Source organism: Rhinolophus ferrumequinum, chromosome 27, assembly GCF_004115265.2.
Source record: "Rhinolophus ferrumequinum isolate MPI-CBG mRhiFer1 chromosome 27, mRhiFer1_v1.p, whole genome shotgun sequence".
Classification (NCBI taxonomy): Eukaryota; Metazoa; Chordata; class Mammalia; order Chiroptera; family Rhinolophidae; genus Rhinolophus; species Rhinolophus ferrumequinum.
Window position 1 is genome coordinate 712,009 of NC_046310.1, and position 27,803 is coordinate 739,811.

At 55.1% G+C, this 27,803-nt stretch overlaps 1 protein-coding gene across 7 annotated transcripts in view; it reads right to left on the reverse strand.

Annotated features, from left to right (window-relative positions):
• Positions 1-27,803, reverse strand: part of NAV1 (neuron navigator 1) — a 183,251-nt gene that overhangs the window by 11,001 nt on the left and 144,447 nt on the right. For 3 of the 7 annotated variants that reach the window (XM_033099890.1, XM_033099887.1, XM_033099884.1), the window contains 14 exons: positions 16,911-17,049; positions 16,329-16,626; positions 14,845-15,538; positions 13,924-14,367; positions 13,307-13,348; positions 12,447-12,595; positions 10,653-10,823; positions 9,696-9,748; positions 9,013-9,036; positions 8,832-8,909; positions 6,159-6,242; positions 5,802-5,913; positions 2,823-2,944; positions 2,094-2,102 (listed from right to left, as the gene is read on the reverse strand). In XM_033099890.1, the coding sequence (XP_032955781.1) occupies positions 2,094-2,102; positions 2,823-2,944; positions 5,802-5,913; positions 6,159-6,242; positions 8,832-8,909; positions 9,013-9,036; positions 9,696-9,748; positions 10,653-10,823; positions 12,447-12,595; positions 13,307-13,348; positions 13,924-14,367; positions 14,845-15,538; positions 16,329-16,626; positions 16,911-17,049 (2,419 nt within the window). The remainder of the gene's footprint in view (positions 1-2,093; positions 2,103-2,822; positions 2,945-5,801; positions 5,914-6,158; positions 6,243-8,831; positions 8,910-9,012; positions 9,037-9,695; positions 9,749-10,652; positions 10,824-12,446; positions 12,596-13,306; positions 13,349-13,923; positions 14,368-14,844; positions 15,539-16,328; positions 16,627-16,910; positions 17,050-27,803) is intronic. The other 4 variants (XM_033099888.1, XM_033099886.1, XM_033099885.1 and 1 more) reach the window with 4 other exon arrangements.

Genomic DNA, 27,803 nt, shown 5'->3' on the forward strand with positions numbered 1-27,803 from the left:
ACGACCCTGCTGTGACCAGGGCGCACGGCAGACTATCCACCCACTAACCAGAGACTGACGAAGCGATTCTGGGGAACGAACAGGAGAGGGGAGGGTATGAAGTTTCTCGAGGGTCGTGTCTGCTCCGCACATCACAGAACGGCCAGACAAGCAGGTACAGGGCTTTCTACCACTTCCACTCAAAGGTCCTAGAACGAGGGTTGCTTCCTCCCATTGCCTCAGACATTTGGGAAACTGTCATCTGACCACAGTGTGTGCAAGCTCAGGTGATGACGAGCTTGGGTGTCATGGGTGTGAGCTGCAAGGCCAACCAGGGTCCTGTCCCACAGCCACGCACATGCGTCCACACAGCATGCACACCACACGGGCACAGAGATGAAATGGCAGCGAGAGAGCAGAGGAGGGGTTGGAGGCAAAGGGGACCGGAGTGAAGCAGACCTTAGGGACAGTGTGAGGGGAAGAGAAGGGACAATCTGAGGGGACTCCTGAGTGTCTCGCCTGGAACACAGCAAGGGCTGTGTGGGGACAGTGCAGATAATGGGGGGCGTGTGCTGGGGTCACTCCCGGGTTGGACAAGGACCAGGGAGCTGTGGTGGTGATGAGAGGAGTAAGTGTGCAGGGGACATGTCACCAGCGAGGACTCGTGGCCCAAAAGTCCCGTCAAGCTCAGTTCTCTGTGGAGACAGGAACTGACGCCGAGAAGGCCAAGGAGCTGCTGGCTGGGGACAGACTCCTGATTTCAAGCCATGGCACCTCCTCTGCGTACTGCCCCACGGGAGGCTGTGTGCGTGCACGTACGTGTGTGTACGGGTGTGCCTGTGAGCGTGCATGAAAGCACATGCACACAGACAGATCCCGTGACTGGCCTGCCTGGAGTGGATGCCCTCTCAGGTCACTAGGCCCCCAGGGAGAGCAGGGCTCCTGCAGGCCCGTGTGGCCAGACATGCTGGGACATGGTGGAGCCGTGCGGCGTCAGAGGAGCTCAGGGAACACTCGTCAGCGAGGGCAGCCCAGCGCTCAGGCACGCGGACGTGCGCTGGACAAAGGGCAGGGCTCCCCACGCTGACGACGGCGTCCTCAGGGAGCAGCTCGGGGGCCTGGCGTGAGCACGCTGCAGGCCGTGCTGACCTAAGACGGCGTTCACGCAGCTCCCCTGCCATTTCGGGCCCCTCCTCTGGGCCCCCCACATCGGCAGCGCCTGGCCGGACGCCTGTTCTTCCTGGCCCATGGCTCCCGTCACTGGGCAGTGTCCACGAGGGACAACCCAACACTCTCCTCTCAGCATTCACCTCCTCGGTGGCGTCTCCCTCCCATCTGTAAATGCCTTTCCATCCACTGACTGCATTAGGCTTTTGGTGCTGCTGGATCCGCATCAGCAATCTGATAACTTTTTTGTCCGCTCTGCAATTCTGCAGGCTCCCTGATGGCTGAGACGACAGGCTCCATCTCTCAGGTCCTGCCTCAGTGCTGGGGGGATGGAGCCTGACGCCCGGCGTGTAAGGCAAGCCTGGCTCCCTCTGTCTGTCTTGGGCTCTACGCTCAGCCCTGACAGATGTCTCTGCAAAGTCCATGATGCTCGGAGGGCTTCCGGGTCTACGGTGACTTGAGGGGACCCTGCACTGGCTCATGTCCCTCCCTACCTCTGGTTCGTCTCAGTGTAGGGCTAAGTCCTTGGGCTACACTCAGACTGAACTGGCCTCTGGGAAGCGTGGTCAAGAGAAAGTTCATCCAGCCATTCTCTTCCACTTGGGGCTTCTGGGGGTGATGGAACCAGAAGGAAGAGCGCTGGCTTCCTGGACAGGGGCAGCTCAATCTGAGTGCTTCTGTATCGGGCCCATTTTGTAACAAAGGGGGTGGGGCCAGGCTAGGGTTTCGTCTGACTCTCCCATTTGGCCTCAACCAGGCCCCTCCCCTGTCCTCACGGGGGTGGGGGTTGGAGGGCATGCAGTGGAGTGACTTGGGAACTCGGGGGTGATTGTCAGGGTTAGTTTTATGAGTGTCAGTTCTGTTTTTAGGGGGAGGGGGCTGCTCTGGAAATGGGAAAGGTATGGCAAAGGGAAAGAGAAAACGGGGAGAGGAACTGGGTCTCTTACCTCATAGACCTGGAAAAAAATGGGGATTGAAGTCAGCATTTTGAAGGGGAGAAAAAAAGAAGCAACACTTAATCACTCATGTCACACAGCTGGTACCTGTCTGCACTATACAGGGGTCTGAGGGCCAGTCTCACTGAACAGGGACAAAGAGCCACAGTCTCCTTTGGGGGTCCTCTCCTTCCCACGGGTGGCCGGGGGCTAAAGGTGTGTCAGACCCATTCGCTGAAAGGATGTTGGAAGGAGCATCCAAAGTCAGTGTCGGGTTATCTGGAAAACTAAACACCCCACTGCCTCTGGGCCAAGGTGACACAGAGGTTCTTCAGAAGCAATCTGAAGTGTTCCACAAATACCTCTCCAGAAACCTGAAGAAATGGCTTCCAGGAGCACCCGATGCTTTGTGCACAGAGTCGTCCCAGAATGTAGAAGGGCGTGGGGGCGGGAGGCTGGGGAAGGGGACCGGTGTGACATCCCCTCTGGATATTTCCTTCTGTTGCCAAACACATGTGACCTACCCAGTAGGGAGAGCCCAAGGGGGCATGTGTGTGGGGCTGGAGGGGTGTGTCGGGACCAGTGGGGAATGGCTGGGGAGAGGAGAGGAGAGGAGGGCCGACCTTGCTCTGAGCAGAGCAGATGTCGGCCGGGGCTGAGTGTCGCAGGGCCTGCGTCTTGGCGAGTCCTGTGCTGAGGCGGGCATGGCTCTACGCAGCCCCTCCCACCAGCGTCACCTACCCAGCTCTTCTTCTTCTTCTTCTTCGCATCGGCATCCTTGCCGCTGCCCACGCTGGAGTGGCTGGTGATGCTATGGAGACTCGAGATACTGTCTGAGGAATTCTGCCTCTTGATCCGAAGCTCTAGAGGCCGAGGACAAGCGAAGAACACACGGTGTGGGTTTAGAGAAGATGGGGGCGCCGGGCGCAGGGAGCCACACAGCTCCTGGGTCCACTTCACTCATTTTGTGGGTCTTTCTTTCAACAAACATTACTGAGTGTCAATCATGACTCAACATAAAAAACAATGTCAAAGGTAAAAAATAAGAAGCAATGAGCCCCGTTCCCAAGAAGCGCCCAGTCTAGGAGGAGAAACAAGTGTGCGCCAACTGCTGCGCTCAGCTGGACGAGGTCTGAGAGGGGCTCGTGTACCTGGTGTGGCATCCCCGGCTGACAGGGGAAGTCCACGCTTAACTTTCTGGGCAGCTGCCAAGTTTCCCCAAATCGCTGCAGCACTTTGCATTCCCGCCAGCAAGGTAGGCAGGCTCCCTCTCTCCACATCCTCCCAGCTCTGGCCACTGTGCTTTTCCGCTGCCGCCTTCCCAGCGAGTGTGAAGTGGCACCTACTGGGGTTTAATGGGACTTTCCTGGCTAGCTGAGGGCACACTGGGCACCTTTTCATGTGCTTATTGGCCATTTCTACGTCTTCATGGAGAAAGGACTATTCAGACCTTTGGCCTATTTTAAAAATCAGGTTATGTGCTTTTTTACTGTTGAGTTTTTCATATATTCTGGATGCTAGACCCTTACCCGACATGTGATTTGCAAATATTTCCTCCCATTCTTTGGGTTGTCTTTTCAGTTTATGGATAGTATTCTTTGAAGAACAGAGGAATCCGAGTTGTAGGAAGAAAACGAGATGGGAATGATGACTCAAGCAGGGGAAGAATTCAGTGAAGGGAGGGTCGGGTCTTGGAAATCCTGAGGTGCTGCCTGTCTCTGGGGGTGGGTGGGAGGGGGGAGCTGCTGTCCTGAGTGCCTGGCACTGTGGTGAATGGTAACATACATTCTCTGATTTAACACAACAAATTCTGGTTAGGTGCTATCTCCATTTTACAGAAGCCAAGTAAAACAGGTCCTAAACTCTGTAAGTTCGATTTTGGAAAAATGGGGGTCATTGCTGATTTTAGTGAAAGCAGTTTTGGTAGGGTGACGATGACAGAAGCAAAATTATAGTGGGGTGAGGTGTGATGGTGGGTGGGAAGGTAAGTGTGCCCGTGAAGTAAGGAGGGAGACAAGATTATAATGAGAAAGGACACAGGTGGAGTCATCTTTCTTCTTCGTTAAGATAAAAGCCTTTAGCAGCAGTATAAGCAGTGGCGAGGGTGTGAGAAGAGGTCAAAGGTGTGGAAATGAAGGGGTGAGTGTGAGAGAGAGTGTGTGTGTGGGGTGAGTGGGTGTGGAGTGTGTGTGTCGGGGGGCAGCGGTTAGGGGGACCACCCAAAGCATCAGATAAGGGTCCCCCTTGGCCAGATGGGGCAGCACCTCCAACGTAATGGGAGGAAAGAAATAGGATGGATGAGTATGAAGTGCTGGAGGGGACAGCCCAGGGAGGAAGGACGGCCTTGAGTAACATGAGGAAAGCTGGCGCTTGCAGACAGTGGAATGAAACACACAACTGGCCAAGGACGCGACACGGACCGGCCAGCTGCCCGGGGGCCTGATGGAGTCCCTGTGGCACCAGACCACCGCTTGTCCTGACGCACTCTAGCAAAGCGAGCTTGTCATCTGAGCCCCTGTGAGGACATGTGACCTCTGCCTCATCTCCCTTGGAGAACTGGCGAGAGGATCAAACCAGATTATATACACGTGTGTGCATACTAGATATACATACATGCAAGCACGCACACAGACTATATATACAAGAGTGCACATAACACATTTATGTAGAAACGTGAAGTGCTATTTGTTAGACTTCATTTTTCAGAGCAGGTGCAGGCTCACAGCAGAATGAAGAGGGAACAGGGTTCCCATGTGGCCCCTTGTCCACTCCTCCCCAGCCTCCCTAGAGGGTACACGTCACAGCCGAGGAGCCCACGTGACACATCATCGTCACCCAGGCCACATGAGGCTCTGCTCGTATTGTGCATCCAGGTCTGGGCAGATGTGTAATGACAGGCACCCCCCATTAGTGTCACCTCACTGCCCTGAATCCTGTGTCCCCGTACTCACCCCGCCCCCCTCCCCCACCGGCAGCCACTGATCCCTTTGCTGTCTCCACAGTCTTGTTTCTTCCAGAACGTCGTAGAGTTGGAGTCACACAGCATGTCACCTTTTCCGGTTGGTTTTCTTCTCTTAGTGATGTGCATTTAGACTCAGTATCTTTCATAGCTTAATCACTCACTGCTTCTTACTGCCAAGTGACGTTTCATTGCCTGGCTAGAGCACAGCTGACGCATCTGTTCACTAACTGAAGGGGGTCTCGGCTGCTCCCAGGTTGTGGCAATTACGAACAAAGCTGCAGTAAACATCATGTGCAGGTTTTTGGGGGACATAACAATTCAGCTCCTTTGGGTAAACACCATAGGGCATGGGTGCTCCATCGTAGGGAGAGAGCACCTTTTGTTCCATAAGAGTAAGGTCCCGTTTTAATGACCATTTCGGACAGCCCTGGCTCTGGCCTCAAGTGCAGGCGAACAGTGGGCGCTGCAGGTCACCTCCCTGTCCCTGACCCAGGGATGGGAGGGCATGGCCCTGCCACTCCTTACTGACCGGTCTGCAGCGTCACTCTGCTGGGCGCCAAAGGGCCCTCACCTTCCAGAAAGTGGACGTGGGACCTGGCACACTGGGCGCAGGTAAAACTCTGCAAAGCCTTCCTCTCACCCCGTCCCCGCCGCCCCATGACCCGTGGCTGGGTCCTACCTGTGGGCACAGGTAAAAATCTGCAAAGCCTTCCTCTCAACCCGCCCCTGCCACCCCACGACCTGCGGCTGGGTCCTACCTGTGGACGTGCTTTCCGAGGCATTAAGGGCTCCCTGAATGACTGCTTGGGCCTCAGAGTTCTTTTTCTTCAGAAAGTCTATGGTTTCTCGCAAATCCAGCAGCTCAGTGTCCTAGGAGGGGGGCGAAAACAGAGCCATCGGTCAGGACGTGAGCAGCTGCTCCGTGCCACCAGGCTCTGGGATTCTAGCAGCCAGGATACAGAAGGGCAGGGAATGGGGACAACTGCGTCAGGGGCAGGTTGAGAATCCAGGGTGAAAAAGGGAGGGAGAAGCTGGCAGTCGGGCGCTCAGGAGACAGGACGGCCTCGGCCTCTGTGCAGGAAGCCTCCCTCGCGTGCCGGGCCCAGGCACCTCACCTTCTCCTCGGCCGTCTCTGCTAGATGCCGGAGGCGGGATGTCATGTTCACCAGGCTCTGCTCGAAAGCTGCCACGAGATTAGCCTGAAACGAACACAAGGACTTCCGTCAGCTGCCTGAGGCTCGGGCCAGGGCAGGACCGACCGGGAAGCTCCTTCAGCTCATCTCCTGCCCACGTGCTGGGCGCTGCCGACAGGCCTCTCGGTGACTTTTAAACACCCATCTCCCTGCGTGGGCAGGTATGATCACACAGCTTCTGGTGGGACTGGCTTCCAGAGGCGACGTGGGACGGACAGCGTGAGGGCCGGGCAGCGTTTTGGAGGCTGTGGAGATGGGACTGTCCCTCTGCTCTGGGGGAGGCCACACCCCCAAGGCCGTTCCTGCCATCTTGGTTTAACTCCTGTGCTGTCCAGCAGACTGGCCCCCACGGGTCCCAGTAGAAACTGGCACGTCTTCCCTCTTGTGCTTCCAGGTGGTCCTCCATCCTTAACCCATCGCTGCCGCTCCTTGTTTCTGGTTTCTTCAGGCTCTTTGCAGAGCTAGAGAGCTGAGGACACCGCAGGGAAATTCCACCGCTTGGCCACTAGGTGTCAGGTCTGTTTCATGACGACGGAAGGGTGCAGGTTAGAGGCGGCCGGGAAAGGTGCTGCCAAGGCCACCCAGCGCATGGCCGGAACCGGCAGCAGAAAGGGGAAGGGAATGAGGCCAGGTCTAGAGAGGCGGACACTTGGGGACACAGAAATGGCCTCCAGTGGAGGCACGTGAGCAAGCTGGTGTCCCCAGAGGCAGTGGCAGGGCTTCCATGTGCTCTCAAGTCTGACACACTCTCAACGCTTCCTGTCGGCTAACACTTTCCCTCCTGTTGGGTCCACCGTGGTTCTCTCCCTGTGCCCTTGGAACACACCTGGAGGCTACTGTCACGTGACCGTGGCTGCAGGCCGTCCTGTCCTATGTGGGCCTGCGTGGCACAGCTGCCGTGACCAGGCAGGTTCCTTCCAGCTGCTGCACAGGGGCCTCCTGCATCCTTGGCTCCAGCGAGAACCCCGCCTTCTCATGTGCTCTTGTACTTGCCTCTTCTCACTGGGGGCTCCCCGCTCCTCTCCTATTTCCTCTCACTCCTCTGAACCTTCCTGAACCCTCCCCTTCACTAGGGAGGCTGTGCGACCCAGGGCTAAGCAGCAGTGCATTTGGGAGGGTCAGCGGTCTGGGTGCCCCCAGCTCGGGCAACTGGGGAGCTCATGAACAGGACAAAAACTTGGTCCGGAACGGGGATCCTGCAGAGAGCTGCGGGACCCTCCCCGAGTCCTGGCATTGTGTCTCCAGCTTGAGGGCAGGGCTGCGACCTCAGCAAAAATCTGCCTCGAAAATTCAGAACCGTCACGTCTGGGTGTTTGGTTTGTTCTGTCCTAGCCAAAGGGAACTTCCTGTCCTAAGAGCAATCACCCTCTCCATTCATCTTCGAGGCTCTCGCCAGCCTCGCCAGCAATGGCTGACAGACTGCGGTGCAAATGAGTGGCTCACTAATCCTCTCTGCTTCCCGGCGCCGCTCCCCCGCCACCTCCACACGTGGGTTTTCTGGGGCGTGTGGGACCTGACCCAGGCCACTGCTGTGTGGGTGGGTACAAGGTTCTTGTTTCTATTACAATTCTTATGGGTCCCTCGAGTGGAGAAGTGCTTGAAATGAGCTCTGAACAAGCAACGTCTGGATCGAGGTTTTGGGAGAAGAGAATAAAGGGAACAACCAGTGAGAGAGAGCTGCTGTTGAAACACATCAGAAACAGGCGAGATCTTGGTGGAGAGTCTTCTGCCGGCTTCCGAGGGAAGACCCCAGGCCAGACAGCTGGGTTCCCCAGAGAGGAAGGGAAAGACAAACCCAAAACCACTGCGGAAACTGGAGACACGGTGACTTTTGTGCAATCACTTGGAACAGCCCTCCATATCCGCTCAGCTGTTGTTTACGGCGTTCGGGGGAGAACGGCTCTGTATCCTCTGTGTGCAGCTTGGCCACAGGGGACAGATGACTCTGCCCGGATGGAGGGCTGGCTGCATTTCTCCCCATCTCACGGGGTAGGAAAACCAAGGCCCAGGATGAAAGAAGCTCGTTCTCAATGGGTGGCTTGAGGACAGGTTGAGGACACAGAATTCTGGGTCAGGGCATCTCTGCCAGCTGCCCACGGAGACGGAAGAGGCCACTGGAGGTGAAGATTAGAATGAAGCTGGGTTCCGAAGTGTCACGGTCACCGGACAGAATATTAACGGCCAGTTTTGTGCCTGCCCAGCTGAGGTGGGAGCAAAGACACGACCCCCGCACACACCCGGGCAGTGACAGGCTTTGAGGGCTCTGTGATATAATCCGTGGCAATTTCTGTCCACGGCCAGTGGCAAGGCTGTTTCCACCTGCACACGCAACCACTGACAGTCCTTTCTTTCTCCAGGGAGTTCAAAGACCAGCGGCCGGTAACGTACCCACACCCATTGGTTAGGCCGGGGGCAAAAACGGGTCTTTATAAAAAATCGAGACTCCGACAGGGGAGGCCAAACCCCAGCCCTCCGCTCCCTTGCCCTCGGCATCCACACCTGGGGTCCCTCACGGGACAACTGTCCTCCTTTGGCTGAACCTATCTAAGCTGACGCCCAATGACCACCTGGTGTCCCCAGCTTCATAGCACTCACGTTGGCAGAAAGCTGGGACGTCAGGGTGGCCACTTTCTCCTGCGACGACTCCAGTTCCCTGCGAAGCTTCCGGATTTGCTGTGAGAAGACAGACACAAAGTCACACAGTAGAAGTGTCAGGTGTGGGAGGAAAATGGGCGCAGTGGCATTCGCGAGCAGAGACGAAGGCGTGACGCCCTACCTCAGACTGCATCCTCTCCTCAGCCTGAAGAAGGGAGCAGGAGGAGAAAGGGAGAGAAAGGAGGTGTTACTGCAGAGGTGAGGGAGCCAGGCCCCCGAGCAGGGCATAGGACTTGGAGCAGCGCGACTGAGGGGGTGACAGGCTGAACTGTCCTGGCCCTGGCTTGTCATAGGACGGGGGCTTCAAGGAAAGATTCCTCTGGAGCTCCTCCCCAGCCAGCTTTGTCACTGCCAAGAAGGCTGGGAAATGAAACTCTGGTTCATCTAAAGACGAACCCTTCCTGCAGCCCACCTGGAGGGCGAACAAATTAGGGGCAGGGCAAGTCTAAGAAGGAAGGTGACCCCCCAGCCAAGTGCAGTGCCGGGATGCGGGGCCACGTGATCACCTGGTCAATTCTGGGCATGGTCAGGCTCCCAGGGACCTGGACGCCTGCCTATCTCCTTGCCACAAACGCGTCCCACTCCCACGGCACAGAACGGCTCCGTGACAAGGGGATGCTCCGTGTTTCAAAGGAGGGAACGAAAGTCACCAGAGTTGCTCAGGGATTGGTGGTGAGGCCAGAAAGACCAGGGAGGGAGTGAAGTGCCAGCCGGGGTCTCCCAGCTCTAGGTGCCCACCCCAGCCAGTCCCCCAGCTGAAGGAGGCTCTAGGGGCAGGGCAGGGGGTGGGGGGCTCGTTCTTACTGAGGAGTAGGTGGACGACGCACTGGACGCCAGAGACAGCACCGAGCCGTGGACTAGAAGAGAACAGAACACAGAGTTACCATGGGCCCCGGGGACGGAGGGGCTTCCCCGGAAGAGCCCCAAGTGCGAGTGTGGGCGCTGGCCCTTGAAGCCTCTGGCGCAAATGGAAAGAACAGGACGGGCACCCCGCCGGCATCCCTGCCGCCCAGAGCAGGCGGGCCTCTGCTCAGTCTGCGTGGCCTGGGGTGGCAGGGCTCCGGGCTGAGGGAGGGGTGGTCACAGCGCGGCCATCTCATGTTCCCAGTCAGGAAAGTGCATTCTCGTCAAAGCTGCTCAGAACAAACCCTGTGACTGTGCCCCCTTGTCTCAGTGCTGCGCTGAGATCCTGGGGGCCACTAGATGAAGAAACCCTGTAAAACCCTCGGTCTGACCACTCAGTCGAGCCCCCCTGACAGGTCGCAAGCCCAATGCTGGTGTGGGCGTCTGGAGACAGTGGCGGAGTCTCGTGTCCCCCAAGGCCAGGCCTCCCTGCTGACCGTGGACCCAGATCACGATACCACAGGGCCCTGCCTGAGGCCGACCTTCACAATGGACTTGGAAGAAGAAGGAGGTGCCTGGTTCTTTGAAAGGATCTAAGAGCTGCCGTTGTGTCCCTGTGTGTCCCATGCACTCGAGACACTGGGGAGGGGAGGCAGCTGCTGGAACGAGGAGGGAGCCCCGCTTCTCAGGACTCTCTGAGGGCACGCTGAGCCCTTCCACGCTCACGTCCCCCCCAGCCCCAGGCCACATGGTGCAGCCAAGGTTCCTGGGCCCCCAGACCCTTCAAAGGCATGGGAAGAAAGACAGATGGCCCGACGTGATGTCCTGGGAGTCATGTGTGCGTGGTGGTCGTGGAGGTGGTGGGTGAGGGCCCAGCAGGGCCGGGATGAGCGTGAACCGCGCTGCGTGAAGTCTCACCGTCGTCCGTGGGGTCTCGGAAGGATCCTGACCGAATCATCCCCTTGGGTCTCTCGGCCAGGGACAGGGTGCTCCCCATTTGGGAGCCGCTGTACAGCTCGAAGGCCGCCTCGTGGGTGGGAATGCTGTTGGAGCGAGTGATTCTTGGCGTGGTGGCCGCAGTGGGACTCACTGGAAGGACAGAGGGGAGGGGACAGGAGAAGGACGGGGCAGGAGAAGAGGCAGGGTCACCAGCGCTCCGGGCCCTTGGGGAGTGGAGCAGCAGGAGAGAGGGGGCAGGAGAGGAAGGGGGGGCGGGCGGCGTGCCAGCAGGTGGGGCCAGGAGGGGTCTCGGGGCCACGAGCCCAGATGGAGGAGGGCCCTGCGTCTGGAATGAAGGGTGAGCAGCGCTGCCCCTGGACAGGCTTTCCCTCAGTCCTGTGTCGCTCTCAAAGGATGGGCTCGGGGAGGGGGGCAGTTTTCCCGAAACCTTCCCAGTGCCCGGATGTGCCAGTGAACATGGGCTCTTGCAGTTTGGTTCGTTACAACACGCCTGGCAGGCGGCTGGAAGGGGATTCAGACCAAAGTCAGCTCCAAATGATGGGAAGAGCCAGCTAGAGAAGAGGGCTCGGCGTTGTGGGAGGGCGGCAGGTGCTCCCTACCCAGCAGTGTCGCTCCGGGCCACGGCCCACTCTAAGCAGCAAGCAGCCAAGGCCCGCTGGGCCCAACATTCCCCTGGGTGAAGTCAGGTCGGGCTGGGCCGGCCCCTGCAGCCTGCAGAGCCCGCCCCCCGCTGCCCCTGCCGGGGTGACAGCCTCACAAGCAACCACAGGCAGCCCCGGGCTGTTCTCCTGCTCCAGCAGGGCAGGTGGACGCTAGTGTGTCCATAGGCACCTGTGCAGGGCAGGACTGCACATGCGCCTGCCGGCCTTCCCGAGGACAGGCTGTCATCAGTTCACCCAGCCCCTCATCCCGCACGCACATGCGCTTCCTCTCGCTCGGCCCTCAGTGGAGGCCCCGTCCTCCATGGAATGGCCCTTCAGGGAGCAGAGGACCTTTCCTTCAGAGCCGTTCCCTTCTTTGGGCAAAGTATCCTGATTCCTAGTTTTCCCCAAGTCTCCCGCAGTCACCCCACGGGACGTGACGGGTCCTCATTCTGTCCTTACTGCTTCCCTCACTTGGCTGGAAAGGACATGCATCCAGAGACTCAGCCAGCAAACGGCCTGCCCCAGGCACTGTCCCGAAGGGCCCGCGGGACCCATCACGCCCGCTGCCTCCAGACCAGGCTGGTGCCCTCCAGGCCTGCACACCTGGGCGTCTCCCCCGCCCTGCCTCTGACTCAGAGGCCCTTCCTTGTTTCCTAGCCCTTCTTCTCAGCCTTTGGAAAGGGTGTGGCCATGGAGAGTCACACTGCTGAGCCTGCAGGGCTAGGAGGGCCCTGGCACCGCCCCGCACGGGGGAGTCTGGGCTTTTCTGGGTTGGGGGCAGACCCCATCCTCGGCAGGCACCCCTCACACCCCTCACCTCCTCCCACCCGGCAGCGCTGGGTGAGGGCCCCTCTCCAGCAGTCACTGCCAGAAGCCTGGGTTTATGGCTTTCCCACGCCTTCGTTCAGACCCTCCAATGCTAGGGTCCCACACCACGTGCTCAGGGGCTCGGAGCGCTTTGCCTTCAGTCTTATTTGGATGGGTAAACTGAGGCACCATGTGGCAATCCAATACAGTGCGAGTCAAACAGGAGACGAAACCCCAAGGCCAGCTGGCTTGGTGAGGCCTGCTTCACCCCATGCCACCGTGGGTGACTGACGACACTGACCTATGTTGGTAAGCTGGCCTTTCGCACTCAAGGACATGGAGAGCGCAGGGGGCGAAGGCAGCTCTGACTGGTCGTCCGACTCGGGCAGCCCACTGATGGTGTGGGAGTGGCGCCTCTCCTTGCCGTCCTCCTGGGACTGGAGCTGGTACCTGTCGGAGGCAGCAGTAGTCAGTCTGGGCAACCACAGAGCGGTATCAGGTCTGGACGGTGTACAGGTTCTGAAGCAGGAGAAAGAAAAGGAGGAGCCGACGGGGATGCCCCAGGAGGGGCAGCAGTGGTAACTCAGGGTTCTCTCCCAGACCATGAGGGGGCTGCAGGTCTAGCAGGACCCTCTACGGGGTCCCGGAGGTGGGGGCTGAGGTGACGGAGGAGGCACTGGAAGGTGTCCCTGGACCTCAGGACAGAGCTTTCTGATCCCGTATGTGGCTCTCGGCAGCAGGAGTCACCTGACTGGGGGGCTCAATGCTACAGTAACCGTGGAGGACTCGCTGTGTCCCCCTCCCCCCTTCTGGACAACCAGAGGCCCCTGATCTCCGTTAGACGTTGAGGGAGGAAAACTACAGACAGGACGTTCGGCCAGGGCTGGGACAGCACAGGTGGGCACAGGTGAGGTATGACTCCCGTGTGCAGACTTGTCTGTCCTCTGTCACCAGAAAGAACACTGGCTCTGAGGCTGACGCAGACCTAGGTGGAAGTGTGGGCAGGGCACTTGCTGGGAGGGAGACGGACAGGAACCACATACAGTGACTCATACAAGGAGCACCGACGTCATGACTGGGGCCTGGGAGAGGTCACCTGACGGTTTTCACTCGGACCAGAGCCTGGGCAGGAAGGAAAGCACGTGCACGTGTCAGGGTTACCTGAGCCCTTTCTTGGGCAGAGTGTTCCGATCCCGCTGATTACTGTGGAGAAAAAAGAAAAGAAGTGTGTGGGCCCGTCTTAGAAACTAGAGTTTGGGACCCTAGGTCCGAGGGACGCACCATCTGAACACAGGACCTCAGGCGGTGGGCCCCTTTGTCTCTACAAACCAAAGAAGACAGCTGCAGCCTGTTGGCTCACAACTGGAGAAATTTATCTGAAGCATTGAATGCTTTTCTCTGATTAGGAATCAGAGTGCAGTTAGCGATTGAGAAGGTCACGTGACGGTCGGTGGAAACCAGGACCTGATCTACCAGAAATGATTTTGGACTAGGAAGCAAAAGCTTCGGATGACAGGTCAAAGTAGTGATGAGATCTTGGTTAAGTCATCGAAAGCCTGTGTGCACTGGTTTCTCTATTTACGAGATGAGGATAATAACAAACGAAACACATCCTGGCTATTTCGCGGAATTGTGGAGCAAATGAAGCTGCTTACTGTGTATTAAAAGAGATGGCATTGCCGTCGGAGGTGGCCATCACGTATGGGCCGTGTTACTAACCGTGGTGTGGGCCGGGCACAGGGTCAGACTCGGGCCCAGCCCTGTCTCTGTCCACCCACCTGTCCAGCTGCCCAGCTCGGGGGCTTCCGCTCCAGGTCAGCTCTTCTGTCTCTTCCTCGGAGGGCGCGGCCGGTGGGGCAGGTGGAGTGGGGGTGGGGGTGCTGCTGGGGAAGGCACTGGGCAGGCTCATTGGCATCTGGAGGGACTCCATGCTCCGGTGCAGGCCTGAGAGTTTGGGGTACATGCGGGCCTCCTTTGGGACGCTGAACCCACTCATGAGCTCCAGGCCCTGGGAGAAGCTGGCTGAATTGATATTGAGGATGGGGGCCGGACTGGGCGTGAAGCAAGAAGAGAGGGGGCCCCCAGCGGCCGAGCTGGCCGTGTGCAGATCCGGGCCCTTCGGAGCGTGGGGGTCACTGGACGACGGCAGGTCCAGGCTGTTGGAGTTGACCTTGTCCAGGCTGGCTAGTGAGGGCGGCTTGACAAAGCTCTTTGCTGCGGCCCTGAGACAAGTGAAGAGGGAAGAAACTACTGAGAACGGTGGAGTGAGAGAATTAAGAGGCAGAGGAGATCCCGGCCTCGCCCGGTGCTTATTCCAGGGATGGTGAGACACGTTGGAAGGAATCCCGATACCTGATGTGGAGCCCCTTCAAGTCTTAGCAGTGGGGACAGCACAGGTGTATGGGAGACACATGTGCGTGTGTGTGTGCACGTGTGTGCGTATGTGCGTGCGTGTATGTGTGTGTACACAGTGAAACCACCTGTACAAGTGCTCAAAAAGGGAAACGTTGGTCTGGGAACAGCCCAAACAGGTGAATTTGGGAAATAGTTTTGAAAGTGGGACGAGAAGGAACCCGCAGGCAGGGGCGCCCAAGTGACACTACAGAGCCCCAGGATGGGCCACTGTCACAAGCCCGAGGAGTGTGGGGTGGGGGAAGGACCTCAGAGCAGACAGACGGGGAAGTCACTGTGGTGGGTACCTGACGGGCGTTGGTGGCAACTCTGCCAGCTTGGTGGCCGGGGGGTGGCCAGCTGGGTTCTTCGGTGTGGTCTCCGGGGAGCCGACACTCTTCAGGGAGATGTTGTCTGCATCCAGGCCCACGGCCTTGGCTTTGGCCTTCTCCTTTTCCCGGTCTGTCTGGTTGACAGGGGCTGGCGTGGTGCGCCCGCTGGCCACCTTGGAAGGCTCCTTCAGTCGGGACGGCATGAGGCCGCCCTGCTTGGCGCCCAGCAGGCTGGGGTCAATGCTGCTGCTGACAGGGCGCGGTCCACCCCGCCCGCCGGTGACGCTCATGGAGCTGGACTTGGCCGGCCGGGGCAGGCTGCGGTACTGGATGGTGGAGCGGGCTCCCGGGGCCAGGAACCCGGGCTCTGCGCTGTTAGACACGTCTAGGCTGGTCTTACGGCCATTCACTGGCTTCACGGGGATGCCAGAGGACTTCTGGATCTTGCCGAGCGTGGCCGAACCCCCAGTCTGCATGACGGTGGCTGTGCCCGTGGCAGGAGGCGGCTTCTTGTAGCCGAAAGAGCCCGACGTGGAGGGCCGGGCGATCCCCGAGGGCGGCTTCTTGGCGTCGCCCAGGCGGTCCCGGCCGGCATCGGAGGAGGAGCGCTGCAGCCCCGTGTTCCTCACCGCCAGCTTGCCCTTGTCCGTAGCTTTGCCTTCAGGTTTGCCTGCAAGAGCCAGGATGGGGGAGAGAGAAGCTGCAGCCACCGTGACGTGACAATCCCTTGTCCCCCTCCGTGTGTCACAGGATTTTAGGGGCCTACGTACCAGCCACTACAAAAGCTGGTGACATCTCTTGGCAGAGGGAAGGGACCCTGGGTGGGAGGGGCCTAGGGTTTTTGTTTTGTTCTGTGTTGTGTCCTGCTTCCTGCGTAAAACATTCCACTTTGGTTAACACGGCAGAGTAAGTACAAAGATTATTAAGAAGGAAGCGCGTGTAATGGCTGGTCTGGGAAGGAAGAGAGGAGGGAAGCAAATGAACCAGACAGCGATAACCACTGGTGACTGGAGACCAGAGGGAATCACTGACAAGGGCGAGAAGTCGCCCGGGGGCCTTTGGGAGCAACACACATCTGTACGTCTGATGTCTCCATTTTCTTAGGGGTGACATCCCTGGGACGTCAAGCGAGTGTCTGGGAAGATGAACATACAACCAAACGTCTGGTGAGTGAGGGAGGAACACCAGATGGGGTGTCTGAGGCCGCAGACGCTGACACCCCTGCCTCCTCTGCTCGTCTTAGGCATGTGGTTTGGGCTCGCACTGAACTTCCGGGTTCTCGTGTCCACAGAGGAGGCGGACATGGTAACCCACACTGCTGTCACGGGGCTGCTGGGAGACCAGAGGAGGCGTGTAGAACAGTGTGTAAACGTGTGCTGTCACCCCGGGGTCAGGGAACACAGAGGAGAAGCAAGCGAAGACACAGCTTGGCCCCTGCCCCTCACGTCACTCGGGCTCACCTGCGACTTTGAGGGCACTCTGGGCCGTATGAGTGATGGGGGAAGTGACGGCCACTGGTGGGCTCTTGCCCTTCTTCAGGGACCCCGGGTGTCCCAGGCTGATGGGCTTTTTCAGTTCTCCGACTTTGGATGCGTCGTCACAGCTCTCAGGCCGCTCCCTCCGCCACTTAGAACTCCCGGGCTCCATCTTCAGGCTCCCGCTGTCGTACTCCAGCTTTTGGGGGGCCTTCTCCTCCGATTCACTGAACCAGCTCAACCCGCTCTCTGCTAGTGAGCGCTTCTCTGAGTCTGTGCGCAGCTGCCGAGAGGAGCAATGTAAGACGCTCGCGGGTGGGACGGGGGTTAGCCCTGCTCCTCCCAGAGTCTTAAGTCCACCCCGGGAATTGGTGTGAGCACCAAACATGGGCACTACCCACCAGGACAAGAGCTAATGTGTCAGGCGACTGGCTGGGAGCCTCAGGGGTCTCCTGCCAGCTCTAAGGGGACTGGCCGAGCCACATGGGAACCTGCGCCAGGGCACTGCTCCGGCTGCCCCGTGCCTCGTGGTGACGCGGTGGCGCAGGCCCCTGCAAAGCCACGTACCACTATTGTGGAGTCCCTGCGGGAAGCGGTGGGGGTGGTCGGCAGGGAGTTGAGGGAGGAGCTGGCGTTGAACTCTTCCGAGCTGAGGTTGTCCGAGGCATCGCTGAGCCCGCTGCTGATGGAACTGCTGTCATCCCAGCTGCAGGACGGGACACAGAAGGGTCAGCCGGCGCCAGGCGCCCAGGCGGGAGCGGGCACACTGACGGGGCAATGGCCGCTCCAGCACACACTGGCCCGAAGGACAAGGCTTGGGGGTTAGGCCCGGGTCTGCGGTCACTCCACATGACATAAACGGACTTGTCATTTGGAATATTCTTTTATAGAAGGAAGGGACTGTCTTTATGTGGAAAGAGGTTCTATCTCCTCAACAGAAAGATACATTACAAAGATAGGTGACTCTTGCATCGATCTAATCATACAGACCAACTTCTCCTCCCTGTACATAGCCTCCATTCTGCCAATTGCCATGTCTTTGTTCATTCTCAGACGTGCTCTGTGGGTGTTTCCCCTCCCTTTCCTACATTTCCACATTTTTAAAACAAGGCCGAGAAAAGCTTCTCTTCCCCAGAACAAGGCTTATCATTTCTCATTCCCGCTGACACAGTTCACCCCCCCTGGGATCAGGTCCTCCCTCGGAACCCCAAGGACCGCACAGGGCCAGCCCTGGGAACGGTCTCACTCTCCTGCCGCCGCTTGGAGCCTCCAATGTGCGGACTCTGTGAGCGGCTGTTGTCAAACCCGTGTCCCTATGTCTTTTTACGAAGAAGCCTGGTCCGCGTACTAAGCGGCTTGGTAGCCTCCGCTTCGGTGTCGCTGGAACCCTGCACATTTCTGTGACTCTTTGTTGTCAGAACAAGGTCACGGTCGGGACGTGTCCTCTGAACATGTGAGCCAAGCGGCCTCCTCTCCCACTGTACCCAACCCTCTTGTTCTGGTCTTGCTTGCTGTTTGCCGGTTCCTCTGTGATCACACATTTCCTCAAATTCTGTCTCCGACAACCTTGCTTCAAAGGTCCTGCTTTACAAGTCTTTCGCCACGTCTGTGACTTCCTTTTGGACCCTAGAAAGGTCTTCAGGCTGCACTCGGGGCTCAGAATCCACCACTGAGCTTGGGGCTTTGGGAAACTGCTCCCCAAGTGTCTGCGCCCGACCACAGGAATTCATCTCGACATCCCCGTGCCCGTTCACAGGCCTGTTTATCAGCTTTGCCTGTGTGCGAGTACTGCAGAGGCTGAAGAGGATTTCTGTGAATTGGCTGGAATCTGGAAAATTTCTTTTTGATGTATTTTGAGTTTCCTATCATGGAACCAAAATCAGACACACAAGCCTTCTGAGTCTGGGCCCGGACCCCAGCTGGCCTCGCTCTAGTTCATATGCCGGGAACAGGGGGGCCGGTTTGCCCATTGGCCTTGTTGCTGTGCAGTGACCACTCCAGACACACTGAGAGAGCTGAGCGATTTCGATTATGTTACTATAAAATATGGTGACGATTAAAGCTTCCCAATCCTAGCGGCTTTTCTGGGTCAGGATGTGCTCTCTGGCAAGCAGACATAGTATTCACAGCAAGTGGCGTTGGGTCAAAGACAGGGGAAGCCTGTGGCACTGAACCTGCCACCCGAGCTTACCTGCTGGTAAGCGAGGTCCTACAGAAGGGCCCTTGCAAAGAGAAGGACTGCAGTAGCCCCCCACGCCCGATGAAATCCCTCCTTGGCCCTACTCTGACTGCAAGCCCGATGATGAAACAGGGAGGGGAGGGGACTTCCCTTCAGACCGCTCAGGTCCTCCTTGCTCAAAGGACGGTCCTCCCAAGTCACAGATTCTTTCCCTATAGTAAGAAAGTGTGACCCTAAAATCACTGGGGAAGCTTGGGTAGAGGATTTAAAGATTGGAGACTCCACTGGAGGGAGCGTATTTTCTTTCTTAAACAAAAGAAAAGAAATCAGGAAAGTCAAGACTCAAACATTGCATAAAACTATAAGGGGAGGGAAGAACGCCCCTTGGCGGCCCTCCCACATTTGCTTCTAGGGTAAGCCGGACAGACCCATCTGCTTCCTTCTAGAACACTCTGCATCTCTGTCTCTGGCTGTTTGCTCTCTGACCTGAGAACAGGAGACATCATAGGGCCACTCCTCCCATCCTGGAAGGCCCCTATCTGGCCGGTGCTGGAACCTTAGTCCACCTTTGTTGCTTACTCTCTCCTTTTAGCCAAGTACCTCTTCCGGGAGGTTTGTGGGAAAGGATGCATGGGAAACAAACTTGATAAGATCTCACATATTCTAAAATGTCTTCACTCTGTTTTTACATGTGAGACTTGGGCAGGCATGGGACCCTCAGCTGACAACACTCTCCTTTCAGAGTGGCCAGGCACTGCCTCACGTGCAGCCTCGGCTGCTGCCACTCACATTCCGCATCCTCAGTGTGTGACCTGCTCGTTCCCTCTCTGAAATATTTAGTGATGTGGATCGGTGCAGGCCGGCTCCTACCCACTGACTTGGGCCTTTGAATCCAGAAGCTCATGTGCTGTAGTGTGGGCAAATTTCCCTAATGATTTCTTTGAGGATTTTCTCCTCCCCATTTTCAGGTTCTCTCTTCTCGAAGGTCTCAAAGATCAGATGATAGGTTTTGAGGCGGATTCTCTGGTTTTCATCCTTGTTTTCCACACCAGCCGTAACACTCAGTCTCAGCACTCAGAGGCTGCCGTAAAGTCTCTTTGCGTAGTTTCTGGTTCCAAGTTGGTCTTTTCTGTTTGTACTGGTGAGATTTTCGGGTTAGAGACCTTCTAGACTTTTTAGACCTTCTAGTGGTGGGACACTCGGCTCTGCGTCTGTAGGTAGGACTTGTCAACTCTGGCTTCAGCACAGGGGGTGTGATTACACTGACTCATTGAAGTGTTGTCTCTTGGGCTGGTCAGATTTCCCAGAGACAACTTTCCCAAACTCCCACCTGGAGCGTGTAAGACTGGCGTTCTGACAGCGTGCATTGGAGATGGGGCCTGCGGGTCTCCACATTCAATATGCAAAGGTTCACTTAACACTCCTTGCTTTGGGTTCACAATCTGTGTCCCCGCTTGTGTCAGGAGAGCCCATTTTCTCCTCTCCAGGCTCCAGTCTCCCTCTGGTGAGGAGCAGGGCACTGCCTTCCTAGGAGCAGTGGAGCAGGGGCTGGAGAGTCTGAGTTTCTTACGTCGATTTCCACAGTCCTCCTGTTTTCAGTCTCGCTCCTCCCCCCTCTTAAAGTACCAAGGTTATCTCACCAAGGACAAGCTTTTTGCAGGTTCTGGGGGCAGAGTGGCCGCACAGCTTTCCCCCCTGCTGGCTTAGGAATCGGCTCAGAGCTGGCTAAGTCAGTTCACATCTGCCATTCTGGTTTCCAACTTCCCCAAGTTTTGTGACTGTTACCTCTTCCTTTTCCTATCTTTGCCCTTGCGGCTTTCTGATTTTTTAAAACAAAAAACAAAACCGTTTGTTGCCGTCTTACCCTTGTGGTAGCTGTGAAACATATTAAGCTAATTTTATGAGCAGCAAAGTGCCCCTAAGTGACGCTTAACAGAGCTAGCTGTCTGTGATTACACGTTCTGATGGGTAGACTTGAAGGAGAGAGAGGAGATATGAACGCAGGAAGAGTCAGAAGGAACCATCCAGGTGATGTCGGAAGAACCAGGAGCTGTGGGAGGAGACAGGCTGGATGGATACTGGCCCTCCTGAAACACAACTGCTGAAGGTCTAAGAACAGAAAGTCTTTAGTAGAAGGGTTTGCAAAATCTATCGGCTAACGAGCTGGAACACTGCCTTGTCACTCAAGATAGAAGAGGAAAAAGCAGCTCCAATGTGGCAGCAGAAGGAATATATGAGGGGGCAGGGCTCAGCGCGTGGGGCCACTGCTGCTGCCTTTCCACCCAGGCTCTCTGCTCACCTGAGCTGGAGTTTGCTGCCTCCCTTCTGTCCCTCCTTAACGCTTCTCACATAGATCTCAGGTGGCAAAGCGAGGGCTGGGGAGCAACAAGGCCGGTGTAAAACCAGGACAGAGAACTTAATATTCTTTTATAACCCAGTCTGTTTATAAACCCAAACAACAATCACTAACAGGCGACCGATGCACAAGACGAATGTTCTCTTTCACATTCACACCAATTTACACCCCTTTCTTTGAATGGTGTAAAAGTTTTTATTCTGGGAGGCTTATTGGAAGAACGACGAGACTATCACGTTCGCCCACCCTGGGGATGGAAGAGGAAATGAGTTTGTGTGAGCATTTAGGAGATGAAGTCAGATATAAACGAGACAATGAAAATGACTCTTGTCAAGGGATATTTCTAAAATGCTGGAAAGGTTATAGAGACAAATTAAAGAATTTTCTCGGCAGGATATTCATTTTCCCATTTACTGGTGTCCTCATATCCCTTAATCCTCCCTTCAAATCTTCAACTTCTCATTTCCTGTTTCCACTGAAAGTATCACTATTTTCCCCGTCCTCCTATCACAACCTTAGTTGTCTCCAATTCCTTTTCCTCACTTCCCTCGTCAAGAAGTCGCGCTGACCGTCACACTTGCCTCTCAGGTCTACCTTTCCTCCCGTGGCACTCCTCCTGCTGTTGCTCTCGTTCACACAGGATGTCCTCTCTTGCACTACTGTGCAAGCATCTCATTGGCCCCACTGTCTGCAGATGTGCCCTCCTTCCAACACACACTGAAGGTTACCTAAAGCCCCGTCACCCCAAAACAGCATGTACCAAAATGCTCATTAGCTCGTTGGTGACGTAATAAATCCGAAATCTAGTGCTGGCCGTTCAAGACTATCCACAAGCCATTCACATAGTGTACTGATTAACAGCAAGGTCCTTGGAGCCAGAGAGTCGGAAAGCATGTCCTATAAACTCTGCTAGGATTAAAGTCAAGTCTCAATCTGGCAAACAGTTGCTGACCTCCTAATATTTACAAGGTGGTGTCAGTTGTACGGGCATTGTAAAGTGATGACTGTCCAAAAGGAGCTCACAACCCAAGGGCAGAAAAAGGTGTATAAATGAAATGAACACCATATCAGAAGTATAAGCAACGTACATAAGAGGATTCAGAGAAAAAAGTGATTTAGTTCTCCACCAACGTCCAGAAGTGGGACTGCCATGTTAGGCACAGATAAACACACTGCACAACACTTCCTTCATTCCCACCATGATCCCAAGTCCCACATCCCCTGGGTTCCTAGCAGGTGACCAGCTGTCTCACCAAACTTGTCTTTGGAAATACAGGCTTGCACGAGGAGCCACTACACAACGATCTGTGTGGAGCTGGAGACTCTGGAGTCCTGGCATTACCGCAGGGACTTGACAGCAAAGGACACGAGCCCCACCCACTTCCCATGGATCCTCCCTTGCTCTGCATTTTGAAATCTTACCTTTCTTCAAGGCCCAGATCAAACACCATGTTCTCTGTGAGGCTTTCCACAGCCCTCTTTGTCAGAAGAAATCTCATTCTCTTTTATGTCCCCACAGAGTCATCTGTACCTCTGTTAGAGCGTTCTGCCTTTAAACAGTTGTGTCCACACATCTCTTCACTCGGCTCTATTTCATTGAGGGGTAGGATTGTCACACACCTCTGTACTTTGTACAGAGTGGGCCTGTACACACTTGCAGACTGGAAATCCTGGCTTACGTGAAAGCAGGAAGGCATAAACGCAGGGAAAGGGTGATGATTTCATCTGTTCTCCTATTTCCAGAGGATCCTTGCTTCAGTGGGAATTTAAAAACACTCTCTTTGTAGAACTTCCAGTTCTCTGCTGAAATTCCCCATCTGTTCAATTATGCAACCCACCTTTTCTACTACACCCTTAAAAATATAAAAAACGTTTTAGTCCTGTCCACCAATTCCAACATGTGAGTCATCTGTGGCTCTGCTTCTATTGACTATTTTTCTCTTGTAACCATTTTCTACAGGCCAGGTACTGTGTGTATACGAATGGCGATGCACACGCATACACGAGGAGAGGACGTGCCCCTTCCGCGGGTGGGCTGCCAGGACTGAGAGCTGAACCTGGTCTGTGGCAAAGCTCGGGCTGGGCTTTGTCATCACTTTTGATGAAGTCGGTTCAGCACTGGTCTCAAGTGCTCTGAGGGCAGGAGACAGGCTGGGAATCGGCCAGTGAGACTCCAGAGCTGTCTCCACGCCTTACAGCCCACTCATCGGCTTCCGGGTGGCTGTGGGCTCCCTGACTCGGCCAGGCCCCGTCTATGCACTCGGGGAAGGGCTTCCCCTATCCTGCCGCCCTGCACACACGGGTGGGGAGGGGGTGTCCTGTTCAGCTGTCCACACTGCCCTCAGTTGTCACTTCACTGCCACTTCGCGTGCTCACTGAAGGCCTCATAGGAAAGAATTAGGGGCGGGTGGGACACATTTGCTCTGCGAGTGAGTCTCCTTAAGAGCCAGCCCACACATAAAAGTTTGTACGAAGTTCAGCTATTTCCTCCATATCCTCTTCCTGGTCCTCCTGCCGGGCCCCTAGCATGGATGCACCCACACTTTCTTCTCTCCTAGGAAGGGCTCATCCCTTTCTAGAATTTAGTTCAATTAGAATGCTATGCATCCTGAGATGCCTAAGTTTCTTCTTTTCTAAGTCAGCTTGTTCCTTATCCAGCTTCCTCCTGTTGTTAGGCTGGGAGTAACAGTGTACTCTAACACTACACCGTTCTCGTCAATAAACTAGCCCCGTGGGTGCTAATTCATTATGCCCTCCAGCAAGGGCCGCAAGAATGGCTGTAAGATTCCTCCTGTTCTCTTGTCCACTTCCTAGCACTAATGCCACAGTTGTGGGGACTCTCTGGTGCACCCCATCTCCTCCACAGGAAGAAAACAGGGATGGTGAGGAGGCCAACTCGCCTGAACACTGCTGTTTGTGTCTGTGGACGCGGCGAAGCACGGGGCAGGGCCACTCCTCCCTCTGGGAAAAGCACCAACACTAGCGTAGGTCTTGGCTGGGACTGGCCACCCCTCCCAGGCGTCCTTCCCACCGTCTGCTCCCCACGCTTCAGGTCCAGCCATTCCACAGAACTTGAATGGCCAGGGGAGCCTGCCGGCAGCCAGAGGACCAAGGGCATGGGCTAGCTAGCGGGAAGGGTGGATAGCTTGTGGCTACACAGGAAAAACCCTGTGCTTCTCTAGCACAGCACAGTTCTCGGAAATCAGACTTGAACTCTGAGTTGGTCTCCTTTTGGCTGGAATAGATATGCCTGGTGAATCAGTAACCAAATTTCTCTGATTATTTACCACTTAATGAGTGAATAAAAGCTCTCTGTATGGGAACTTACTTTCTTTTCTAAGAGTGGAGAAATATCTGCGATACAATGCAAAGACTCAGTATGAAAAAAGAATGTAATACGTCTTATCAACAATTTTATATTACATATTAAAATAATATTTTAGAAATACTGGGTTTAATAAAACATGTTACTATAATTAATTTCACCTGTTTTACCTTTTAAAACTGTGTCTACTAGAGAATTTAACATTACATATGTGACTTGCATCACATTTCTATTGGAAAGCACTGTCCTTTTGGCCAATGAAGTGTCATCTGAAGACTGGAGTTCATTAGCTGCTATAGTAGTTACAGTCGGTTCAGGACCTGAAAAAGCTCTAGTTTGTGGTTAAACTTCAGCTTATCCTTCTCTAATGGCACTGAATGTGCTAGAATTGTTGGATGCATACATTAAATTATCAGCCACAGTCCTCAGAGAGCATTTAACCTCTTGGTTGAAGAGGATGTGTGATTTAAAAAAGACAATGGAAGAGGCAGAGTGAAATGGTGCACTTTTGAAAATGAATCAAGGCCACGTAGAGAAACCAACGTCTACTCACGCTCTGCAGCGTTCCCAGCGTCAGGAACCTCTCCTGCTCCCACCCCCGCGTGGCCTCAGAGCACTCCAAGAGCCAGGGGGAGACAGTGTCTGCTTCATTACATGTCTGTGGTTTGGCAGAGACCGCAGCAAGCTGGCCCGATCTGGCCAACAAAGCCAGGCCAGGGGAGGAAAGGATGAATTACACAGAGTGAGAGCTTTAGAGGAAGAGGCGTGGAGCAGAGAGGGAGCCAATGTCAATTTTTTGAGCTACAGGTTCGCCAAGTCTTAATCAAGGGTAAATATCACCAAGAAGAAGGGACTCTAAAGAACAAGGTGACCAGAGCCTGATCCAAAGTTGGAGGATATCTACAATTAGGAAAATGTTCTTGGTCCCTTGATATCTGAGCTGACTCCTGTCCCAGTCCATAGAGGACCGATGGTCTCAGTAACTTGTTCAACACACTTTCTAAGCTCCAGTGTCAATCACAGAACTCGCTGATTAATTTTGTTCAACTCCCAAATGCTGAGGGTAACTTTGTGAGTGAATGTGAGCTGGGCCCCAAATGCACGTTCAATCCCTGCAGGCTGGTTACGGCACTGCTGGCACGATGGAAAAATCAGAGCAAACAGCCTCCACAATTCTGGAGCCAATCATTTCAGGGTATCTTTGTGCAACACCTAGTGATGAATTCTTCCTCGGAAGATCAGAGAGATTAATACCACAAAATTGGAAAATATTTCCTGGAGATCAAACCCAGCTGAAGCCAAAGCCAAGAAAATCAGGCCCCCATGTCCACGGTACGTCGATTGTTCTGTAAAATTCTGAAACCACAGATTTACACTGCTGCCTTTTCCTTTTAAGTCACTAGGCTCATAATTTCTGCAGTGACTGCCCCAGTTCCCCGTGGCATCTAGGAAGGACTCAGTATAAATAAACACAGGGCCGCTGCACCACCAAGATGACGAGACGCCATCATGGACCCACTGAGCATGGACTGCTGCTGTTATTCTGACAATGCCTGAGGTGACAGTGGGAGGTCTGCTGTCTGCTGGCCCCAATTGTAGCCCCTCCCCCCACTGTTCCCTGCTGTGGTCCTAGCCACCGGCAGGCAGCGTGTCTGCCTTAGCTCGGTCTCCCTTCCCGTAAGGCCTGAGCTTTGAGCATGGGGGCTGTAGGATCACAGGCCCAGGCCTCAGAAGAACCTCGCTCAATCAGAATAAGGCTGTATGTTTCCGCTTCAGGCTTGTGCCTGGGACTGAACTCACTCCATGTCATCAGTGGCAAAAGAATGTTTCCAGAGTTAGCCCACCGGCTCGGAGAGCTGAATTGGTCTGGAGAACTGGATGTCCTTGCAGTTATACACAAAATTCTGTGCATATGTGCACAGAAGCAGCAATGACAACTGGTCTCTCATCAGACTTTCAGATGCCCCAATGTCTATGGCCCAGAAGAAAACTTTAAAAATTATCATGTTGCTTCCCAATGCACTGCTTCAAGCATTACCTTCTGAATTCTGGCATTTAATCTTTGCCCTTAGGTCAAGAGCGTCTTAAACTTAGACCATTGTGTCTCCCCAAATCCTTATGTTGAAGCCACACACCCAGTGACTATATTTGGAGACAGGGCCTCTAGGGAGGTCACTGAGGTTAAATGAGGTCATCAGGGTGGAGCCCTCATCTGCCCTCATTGGTGTCCTCACAAGAAGAGGAAGAGACAGCAGAGCAACGCTGTGTGTGTGCTCTCCCCCCCGCCCCCACAGACACACAGAGAACAAAGGCCACGCGAGGACATAGACGCAAGGCAGCCATCTACAAGCCGAGGAGCGAGATCTCACCAGAAACCAACCGTGATGGCGCCTGATCTTGGAATTCCAGCCTCCAGAACTGTGAGAAAATTACTTCTGTTGTTTAAGCCGCTCCGCTTTGGTATTTTGTTATAGCAGCCTGACACAACCGTTGAGTGATGAAAATGACCTTATTCGTTATTTACACATCAACACCCCCACTGGGCCACATTGGACACTGACCACCTCCAGGATTCAGGCTGGTTTTCAAAGCTGAGATTCCCGTGGTATCATAGGTCGTTACAGCGGAAATAAAATACCCCACCCACCAGCAGAAGCTATGAACTGAGAAAGTCAAGAGTCGGGCAAAGTGGAAGGAACTCTCATGGCGGCTTTGACTTGGCAGGAGAGCAGGCCTGGAGGAATTCCATCTTTCTGTGATGAAATCAGGTTGTGCGTGTTCCTCTAATGCCACGATACACAATTATTCAGCCCTGCAAACGGCTTGTGTAGCACTTTGTGGAACAGAATGGATGCAATCGGGTTAGCGGTATCAACATATCTTATTGGGTCTTAGTGAGGGGAAGGGTAATTGCAGGGTAGCGGGCACGAGCCCGAGAAGTGAGAATATTTGGGGAGACAGGAGGTTGTTCCCCGTGTGGGCTAAAGCTCAGCCCGTCAGCTGGCGGCCGCAGTCTCCTTAACGAGGACCAACTGTGGCTGAGGAATGCTGACTAGGCTGGCCACTATTTGTTTGCGTTTTCTCTGGTTTCACAGGTTTCCCTCTTTGCCGGCCCCAAGCCTTTCCCGGCCTCTACTTCATCCACGGAGGGAGGAATGAAAAAACAGGGCACCTTCCTTTCTTTTTGAGATGTTTCCAAATGAGGAAATTTAGATCCTTCACAGAGTAAAAGATGACTGGGGCTGTCTCCCAAGCAAAGGAAGACTTCTCAGGGCCAGGGGACCAGCGGCAGCCTGTGGAGCAGGCTCTGGAGAACTGAGCGCGTGCGCTCTCCGCGTCTGTCACTGGAGCTGAATCAGCTCACTTGTGTTAGCCTCCCTTCCAACTATAATAAACAGCTCGTTCAGCACCGATGGACCAACTGTTTGGAAAGTTGAATATCAGGGAAAACAATTTTGATTTGCAACTTGGGCAGAAAAAAATATCTTGACAAAAACTAAAAAGTCACAAAATGAAGGTGTCAACTGATGAAAGTGACCTTAATTGGAGTTTCTATGTTTTTATCAGAGAGGGCCTACAGGAGCCTCTAGGAAATCAGCA